At 50.6% G+C, this 9,232-nt stretch overlaps 1 protein-coding gene across 2 annotated transcripts in view; it reads right to left on the reverse strand.

The window, feature by feature from the left end:
- The window catches only part of CACNA1H (calcium voltage-gated channel subunit alpha1 H), a 112,754-nt gene extending 106,707 nt beyond the window's left edge, over nt 1–6,047 (reverse strand). For both annotated transcript variants that reach the window (XM_053957282.1, XM_053957281.1), the window contains exons 1-3: nt 5,951–6,047; nt 4,302–4,435; nt 565–662 (exon numbers count right to left, since the gene is read on the reverse strand). In XM_053957282.1, coding sequence (XP_053813257.1) covers nt 565–662; nt 4,302–4,435; nt 5,951–6,043 — 325 coding nt within the window. In that variant the 5' untranslated portion in view covers nt 6,044–6,047. The remainder of the gene's footprint in view (nt 1–564; nt 663–4,301; nt 4,436–5,950) is intronic.
- Nucleotides 6,048–9,232: the final 3,185 nt, after the last annotated feature.

Raw genomic sequence — 9,232 nt, forward strand, 5'->3', positions numbered from 1 at the left:
CTCAGAAATTGAGGTGGGGTGGGTTTATTTCCAAAGTTTTCCCACACTGAGCTCAGAAATTCAGGTGTGGAGTGGGTTTATTCCCAAAGTTGTGCAGTTTTCCCAGACTGAGCTCAGAAATCAAGATGGGGTGGGATTATTCCCAAAGTTTTCCCGTTTTCCCACACTGAGCTCAGAAATCCAGGTGTGTTTTGGTGGGTTTATTCCCAACGTTTTCCAGTTTTCCCAGACTGAGCTCAGAAATCAAGATGGGGTGGGATTATTCCCAAAGTTTTCCCCTTTTCCCAGACTGAGCTCAGAAATCCAGGTGTGTTTTGGTGGGTTTATTCCCAAAGTTCTCCACTTTTGCCAGACTGAGCTCAGAAATCCAGGTGTGGGGTGGGTTTATTCCCATGGTTCTCCAGTTTTCCCAGACTGAGCTCAGAAATCCAGGTGTGGAGTGGGTTTATTCCCAAAGTTCTCCACTTTTGCCAGACTGAGCTCAGAAATCCAGGTGTGTTTTGGGGGGTTATTCCCGTGGTGCTCCAGTTTCCCCAGGGCCGTGCCCGGGCTGCTGTCACTTACTTGGGACCCTGTTGATGGCCCGCAGGGGCCGCAGGACGCGGACGGTGCGGATGGCGGAGAGGCTCACGTTGTGTCCATCCAGGGAATATTCCATCATCCTGCAGGGAAAACAGCAAAGCGGTCAGGATGGGCACGCTGAGGCAGGGAAAGCTTCGCTGCCTGCGAGCCCAGGGGTGCCTGGCTGCAATTCCATGGGTGCAATTCCTCACCTGGAAGTGCCCAAGGCCAGGCTGGATGGAGCAATCTGGGATGGTGGGAAGGTGACCCTGGGGGTGGCAGTGATAGTAAAAGGGTTTGAAAATCGTGGGGATTTGGGGAGTTGGAAGGAAAGTTAGGCTTAGGTGGCCCTGGAAAAATACCCTGGGAAAGTCTAGGCCTTGTGCTTGCTAGAACTGCACTTGTGTAGCCGGTATATGAAAAATGATAGAATTATTAGATGTGATGATGGTTTAGTAATTAAATAGAATTACTGTTTAATCATAAGAATAATCATGAGAAACTGTGGTCAGGGGCTTGAGAGAGATCACGAGAAACCCACGCTTGAATAAAGTCAACGTATACAATAGAACAACAGAAGTTTAATAATTAATATGTAAGTTATATAACAACAGAATATAAAATACGTTCAGCTCGAGAGCCATGTTGGAGTCAGATTTGGGTCTGGACCCCTGATTCCCAGAGCTCCTCAATAAAAGCACCTGCATGGAATCACATCCTGTGATCCTGCGCGTTCCTGAACGCTAACAGCAGGGGTGGAATGGGATGAGCTTTAAGGTTCCTGCCAGCACAGGGAACACTTTGGAAAGCAGGATTTTCCTTCCAGGATGTGAAGAAACCTCCAAGGAAGCTGGAGAGGGAAACTCCAGCAGGGATTGTGGTGATGGGACAGGGGGGAACGGGTTCACGCTGAAAGAGGGGAAATTTAGATGGGAGATTGGGAAGGAATTCCTGCCTGGGAGGGTGGGCAGGCCCTGGCACAGATTCCCAGAGAGGCTGGGAATGATTCCCTGACTCTCCAGGACAAGGAGCTGCACCCCAGCTTTTCTCTCCTCCTGTGACCAAACCTGAATACCCAAACCAACAACAACAAAAAAAATTGCACAAATCATTTGCTTTCTGCTTTCCATTTGATTATTAAGAATAAAGAACGTTTTCTCCTTGATTCTTCTTCCCCACTCCCCCTAAACATTTTGGGTGGATTGGCACTCGGTAGATGACTCCTGACACTGGAAAATGGGAGGCACAAAGCTCTGGGATGTCTTGTGCCATCAACAGCTTCCAAACCTTCAGCTGTCAAACCCAAAACTTATCCTGGGAACCTGCAAGATCTCCAGGGACTGGATGGACCAGGATGCCACGTGTTGGGTCCTGTGCTCACATCCCACATCCCTTGGAAATGCCCCACAGAAATCCACCGGAGCTGGGAATTTTGGGTGGATTGGTACTCAGTAGGTGATTCCCTACCCCGAAAAACAAGAGGTGTGAGACTTTGGGATGTCTTGTGCCATCAACAGCTCCAAACCTTCAGCTGTCAAATCCAAATCATATCCTGGGAGCCTGGAATGTCTCCGGGGCCTGGATGCACCAGGAACCTCTGGATTTCAGCTCTCTCAACACCATCCCTGCTGCTGGGGAAACGCTTTCCGCTCAGCTGCTGGGCAGCCGGAGAGCCCGCGAGTTCCACCGGGCTTGAAATGTTCCAGGGAACATTTCTGGGGCGAGGAAAACATGAAAGGACTCTGGGAGCTGGGAGGAACTTCAGACACGATCCGTGCCGGAGGCAGGAGCTGTGTTTATCTTGTAGCTCCCCTGCTCCCTTTGGAGCTGCTGCTGAGGCAAACCAGCTCCTCTGAGGAGGCAGAACGGGGCAAACAAAGCTCTGCTGATCACTTGTTCCCCTTCTTATCACAAAAAAAAAAACTCGGAATAACTTCAGCACATCCATCCCCTTGCTGGAAAAAGCAGCTTTGTCATTCCAGTGGTGAATTCCCTGCTAAAAACAGCTCCAGTTTTAGGAGGACACGCTGGGTTGAAGGGTGGTGGTGGTGAGAGGTGAATCCCAGCCCTTGGCACAGCTTCTCCTCTCCCAGGGATACTCCCAGCTCCAGCCTCTCTTTGGAGAGATGGGAAATCATATCCCAGGTACGGCTCAAATCCACCAAAACCATCTGGAGATGGTCCAGGATCGGCCAGAAAAAGTGGGAAATCATATCCCAGCTCTGGCTCACATCTGGAGATGAATTCTGGATGATCCTTCCCAGGATCAGCCAGGGAAGGTGGGAAATCATATCCCAGCTCTGGCTCAAATCCACCAAAACCATCTGGAGATGGTCTGGGATCAGCCAGGGAAGGGATTTTCTCCTCATCTCCAGCCTGGGTAATGCTGCACCTCCAGCGGGGTCTCCTGCTGTTTTCATCCACCCCCAAACACATTCCGGTCATGGAAGGTGGGGAAAAACCTTGGAAAACTCTCAAATGGCCTCACCAGCCACTTTCCCCCTCATTCCAACAGCAAAATTCCCAGTGCTAAAGCTGCCCCTGAGGATGAGCAGAGGGCTCAGCCCTTCTGCCTCCATGGGGTGCCCCAATCCTGGGTTTGGGGGAGCTCTGAGGAGCTTGGGGATTTTCTGCTCATCCCACAGATCCAACGTGGAAAAACACCCTCAGCTCCTTGAGCAGAATCCTGATCCCGAGTTTTCCCTGCTCTTCCCCTACCACTCCTCCCTTAAACACCGCAGCAGCTTTATAGGAAAACATAATTAAGGTAAAAATAATTAATAATAAAGGGTATTTTTGCTGTCCCTGATGTTCCTTCTCGGGCTGGAACTGCACCCGAGTTCCAAGGAAGCTCCGCTCAGGAGAGCTCATGTTTTATTCAGAGCACTAAAACCATTCCTAATTGTATTCCAGACAAATAACACGGAGCACAGCAAAACCCCATTAGTGCAGGGAAGATGGCACAGCACTAATGGAAAGGGAAAAACACCCCAACATATTCCAAGGATGTTTTAATTAACCCCGAGCTGGTCATTAGGAACGCAGGAACTCAGGAGTCAGGCAGTAATTAAAGCTTTCCATCCCTTCCCAGGATGTAGAGAGCAGGTAGGAGAGCCTGGGCTTTCCAAAGCTGTTTATTTATTGGGGGGAAAAAAAAAAAAAAAAAAGTTTGAGCTTTGCCAAGCTTTTACTCCACTCAGTTATTCCCCGTGGGGGTGAGGGAAGTGGTGTCAAAAGCAGTGGGATCATCCTTGGAGCTGTTTATTAACACATCCTGCACAAGCCAGCAGCTGGGGGAGAGGGAACGAAGCTGTAAAAGCAGGAGGAGTTTGGAATTTGGGTGAACTCCCAGCCAGCTTTTCCCACTGAGATTTCCACCTTCCCAATGGGGTTTCTGGGCTGAATTCTCCTTGTTTGCCCCGTCCCTGCCTCACTCTGCTGCTGGCACGGGGCAGGAGTGGGGCTGAGCTGATTTTTTTTTTTTTGGAGACAGCAGCACTGGGACACTCTGGATCAGCTCAGGATGTGTTAGGATTAAAGGATTGCTCCAAACCCCCACAGCTCTGCCTGATATTCACAACCCACCCCCAAACCCAGTGTGGTTTTGGGGTGAGGATTAAAAAAAAAACCCAAAAACCCAGATTTGGGAGATTCATTGTGAGAAGCAGCCAGGACAAGGCATGGATTTGGCCCCCTGGGATTTTCCTGCCCTCAGGTGAAGGGATGAGGTGGTTGCTGACCCTGCCATGACGATGAAGAAGTCCAGGCGATTCCAGGTGTCTCCAAGGTAACACTTCTGCCCGAAGATGCCCAGGGCCACCATCTTGATGACCATTTCCACGGCAAAGAAGGCGAAAATGAAGTCATCAAATGCCTGGAAAAAAAGGGAAATGAGGATTTCAGTCAGTCCTGAGTGCTCCCAGCACGGGGACATTCCATGTTCCCGTCACCAAAGTGCCACCTCCCAACCCCAAAATCAAACCTGCGGGGTGCTGGCAGCCCCTGGCACAGCTCCTGGCTCATTCCAGGGCTTGGGAAGTGCCCCCAGCTTTTGTTCATCCCCTGATAAGACATGAGGGTATCACAGGGCTGGAGCCCCTCTGGAGCCAGGCTGGGAGAGCTGGGAATGTTCACCTGGAGAAGAAAAGGCTCCAGGGAACCCTCAGAGCCCCTTCCAGGGCCTGAAGGGGCTGCAGGAGAGCTGGAGAGGGACTTGTCTTAATTAACCAACTTTCTCTTAATGAGCTACACAGAAATTTTGCTCCATAATTTCAGTTCATTTAATTACTGACATGCAAACTCCTCCATAACCAAGTTCAGGCTTTTCCACCTCACGTTCTGGCTTCCAATCCCTCCTGCAGGCTGGGACAGGGGAGGGATAATGGGGATTTTCCAGCCCTTTCCTGCCTAAAACCTGTCAGGAAATTTCCAAGGCCAGGTTGGACGGGGCTTGGAGCAACCTGGGGTAGGGAAGGTGTGGACGGGGATGGAACTGGATGAGCTTCAAGGTCCCTTCCAACCAGTTTGGGATTCCACGGAGGATCCCAGTGGCCTTTCTGTACGGCTGGGACATTCCAAGGGATGTGGGATCCAAAGGAGCTGAACACATCAGTGGTTTGGGGTTGGGAATGAGGGAAGCCGTTCCCAGCCTGAGGAATGTGCCGGGAGCCAAGGAGCTGCCCACACAGCAGATGCCCCAGGATGTGCTTCCCGAGCTGCTCCAGCGGGCAGATGGCAGCGAGGGGACACCAGGAGGGACGAGGGGACAGGCCTGGCGTCCCCCGAGCTCGGGGTGGCCAGCAGGGATGGGGGCTCTGGATGGGGGAGAATTCCCAAACGCGCTTCTCCTGGCACGGAGGGGAGCAGGGACGGGCTCACCCCGCGCTCCTTCCTCATGGAGAAGGGAAAGGAGTGGCAAAGGCAGTCCTGGTGCCACGTGGCACGGAGCAATCCCAGCAGGAGCTGGAGTGTGAGGGAGAGCCCCCCTCCACGGAATCCTGGAATGGTTTGGGTTGGAAAGGACCTTAAAGGTCATCCAGTGCCACCCCTGCCATGGGGACACCTTCCATGGGTGCTCCCAGCCCTGTCCAGCCTGGCCTGGGACGCTTCCAGGGATGGGAGTCCTTGAGTTTTGTGGTGTCCAAGGAATGCAGTGGGATCTGGCTTCCCACTTCTGAGCCCTTGTTAAGGATGGAGAGAAGGGATCTGGCTGGGACAGATCCACATCAGCCTCCAGGCCTCACCCCAAGCAGATCCCACACAGGCCAGGCTTTGTGGAAACCCCATCCCTGTGGGAAAGCTTTTCCCGGGGATAATTACCACCACGGGGCTCCCATCTCCCAGAGCGGCCGCCCCACAAATGCATCCCACGAATCCCGGGGCTCCTCACCTCCAGGATGGTGCAGCGCTCCGACTGGCACTCCACGTCCTCGCAGGGCTGGAACATGCCCAGGGTGACGCAGTTGAGCAGGATCACCAGCATGCTCACGTGCTCGAACCAGGTGACGCCGGGTTAAGGACAGCACAGCCTCGGGAGGGGACACCCGGCACGTCCAAACCCTCCTCCCGTCCAAACCCCTTCTCCCGGGCTTCCAAATCCCGAGTTTCAGCAGGGAATCACCCCACAGCAAGAGGGCAACTCAAGGGCACCACCAGCAGAAGAGTGCCCAGTGCTCCAACCCTGCTCTCCTCGTTTCCCTCTGGAGTTGTGGGAATGAGGTTCTCATTCCAACCCCATTCCCGAATCCCAAGGGATGACAGATTCCACTCTGAGATGAGAACGAGGTTCTCATTCCAACCCCATTCCCAAAACTCAAGGAATGTCAGATCCACATCCTGATGGGAATGAGGTCCTCTCATTCCTATCCCATTCCCACATCTCCAGAAGGGACAGATTCCACTCTGAGATGAGAATGTGGTTCTCATTCCAACCCCATTCCCACGTCTCAAGGAACGACAGGTTCCACTCTGAGATCCACATCCTGATGGGAATGAGTTCCTCTCATTCCAAACCCATTCCCAAAACTCAAGGAATGACAGGTTCTACTCAGATCCACATCCTGATGGGAATGAGGTTCTCATTCCAACCTCATTCCTGAATCTCCAGAAGGGACAGATTCCACTCTGAGATAGGAATGAGGTTCTCATTCCAACCCCATTCCCAAAACTCAAGGAATGTCAGATCCACATCCTGATGGGAATGAGGTTCTCATTCCAACACCATTTCCACATCTCAAGGAATGACAGATTCCACTCTGAGATCCACATCCTGATGGGAATGAGGTTCTCATTCCAACCCCATTCCCAAAACTCAAGGAATGTCAGATCCACATCCTGATGGAAATGAGGTCCTCTCAATTCCACATCTCAAGGAATGACAAATTTCACATCCTGATGGACAAAGACGAAACAGAGCCAAGCTGGTGGGGCCAAGGATGGGAATGTTGGGGTTCAGGATCCAGAGGGCATGAAAAGGAAGGAAAGGGCTCCCAGTTGGATGTCTCCAGTCTCCAAAATTCCCCCATATTCCTTACAGGATCCGCCAGTGCTCAATTAACCGACAATTAATTAATCTAAGTAGGAAGTGGTGATTTGCATCAGCGCAAAATAGGCCCAAAGTTGCCTTTTGCTGCTGGCAGGACAATTAAAAATCCCACAAAAAGATGGAATAATTCCAAAAATTAAGCAGGAACGAGAGAACTGTTTCTAGGGAAAATAATTGGAAACATCTGGATGTGAATAAACCTTTGTGCTTCCAAACCCACACCTGGGGGAGGCAGAGAGAGGCACAGACATTGAATTATTTCTGATAACAGCAATTCCTGGATAAAAAACCCTCCATGTTTATTCCTTAGGAATATTTTATCTGGGATTTTATCCGTTCAGGATAAAATTGATTGCAGCAGATCAGAGCTTCAGTCTCAAATCGGTTTTGCACGTTCGTATTCATCCAGATAAAAAAAGAAAAAAGGCAAAAATCAGTGGGATTTTGCAGTTCCCTAAAATCTGATCCCAAATTCTCATTTTAGAGGGGCTTTAATTGGAAAATAAATATAATTTAATTTAAAAAATCAATTAATTAATTAAATAAAATTTAATTCAGAGCTGGGAACACCTCGGAGCTAGGAACCAACAGGGCAAGCTTGGAAACCCACTTGTCCAAAATGGAAATAAATGGAGGAACCCTGAGAAATAAATGAAATAAAATCCCAGTCACCCTGGGAACGAAGCAGGAGAAGCTCCTGATGGGATTTTTCCATCGCTGAAATTCCAGTGTTGGTTTAATTTCTCCCTCCCTTCCATGATTTCTTCCTGATTTTTCCCATCTTTAGGAGCTGTTTGGATGCTTTTCCCTGACTGGGAGCCCAGGGATAATCCAACCCCACAGAGCCAACACCCAAATCCTGCCCCAAAAACCCCAACCACGGCCAGATCCCATTCCCAATATTTCTGTGCAGTGAGGGGATCCATGTGAAATTCCCTATAAACGGGGCTCCTGTGCTATCCCCAACCCTCCTGTGCCTGCAGTTGCACACATTTCCTTTATTTGCTGATTTTTTTTCCACTTTAAAGTCCCAAAAATCAGAGCCTGTGGATTTGGAACTGTTCAAAGGCTCCGCGGAGCTCCCTGGACCTTTGATCAGGTGCTCTGCTCATCCCATCCCTAAAAAAATCCCTTTTTTCCCATCTCCTAACAGATCTAAAAGTGCTTTTTTATGGCTAAATAATCACCAGCAGGAGAAGAATTGTCGCTGGAGCTGAAATCTGGTCCTTAATTCCTTAAATCCAGGCAGAGCCACTGCTGTCCCCATCCCTGTGACCCCAGAGGTGGAATTTGGGGGTTTTAGGATGGCAGAAATATTTGGATTTTCCAAGAGCTTTGTGCTCTGTGGATGTTTGGAGGGGAAAGGAAAAGGGGGAAGGGAAAAAAGGGAGGGGGAAAAAAAAGAGAGGGGAAAAAAAAGGGGAGGGGAGGGAAGAAAAAGGGGGGAGGGAAAAAAAAAAAAAAGAGAGTTTTGGTTGGGATGGAGAATGGAACAGGGGAAGGAAGAAGTTCCTGCTCAGGGCTCGGATTCCCAGGGATGTTCCCGTCCTCCTCCAGCCCAAATTCCCCTCCTGCACCTCTGGCTCCTGCCCTATTTAGTTCCCCACGGGATGGATGGCAGGGAAATCCCTCAGTGGGGAGCGGGATAACTCCCAGAGCTCTGCCCTAATGGGGCTGGAATTGAAGGGAATTTCAGTTCACTGCCCCTTCCTTAGCCCTGGAGCCCCAAAAACTGGGATTGAACCTGATTTCCTGTTTTTCCAGAGCCTCCCAAGCCTGTCCAGGCTCCAGCAGCCCCATGGAGATGTCCCAAAAAATCCCCTGGGGTGGGGAGTGATGCTGCTTGGCAGGGTGGGATTAGGGATCACATTCCCAGCACCCTTCAGAGCCTGGAGCAGCTTGGAACATCCACCAGGGATGAAAAATCCAATGCTGGTAGGACAGGAAAACCCCCAGAGGAGGAAAAAAAAAGTGAGGAAAAGGTGAAAAAAAAAAAAAAAAAAAGTCCTGGAGCAGCACAAAGAGCAAGGATGTGACTGGAGAGGGAATTCCCACAGAACATCCTCGGGGATGTTCCCAGAGAGCTTTCCCAGCAGGGGAGTCAGGGAAGGTGAGGGGTGGCACAAA

Source organism: Vidua chalybeata, chromosome 16 (assembly GCF_026979565.1).
Source record: "Vidua chalybeata isolate OUT-0048 chromosome 16, bVidCha1 merged haplotype, whole genome shotgun sequence".
NCBI classification, from domain to species: Eukaryota; Metazoa; Chordata; class Aves; order Passeriformes; family Viduidae; genus Vidua; species Vidua chalybeata.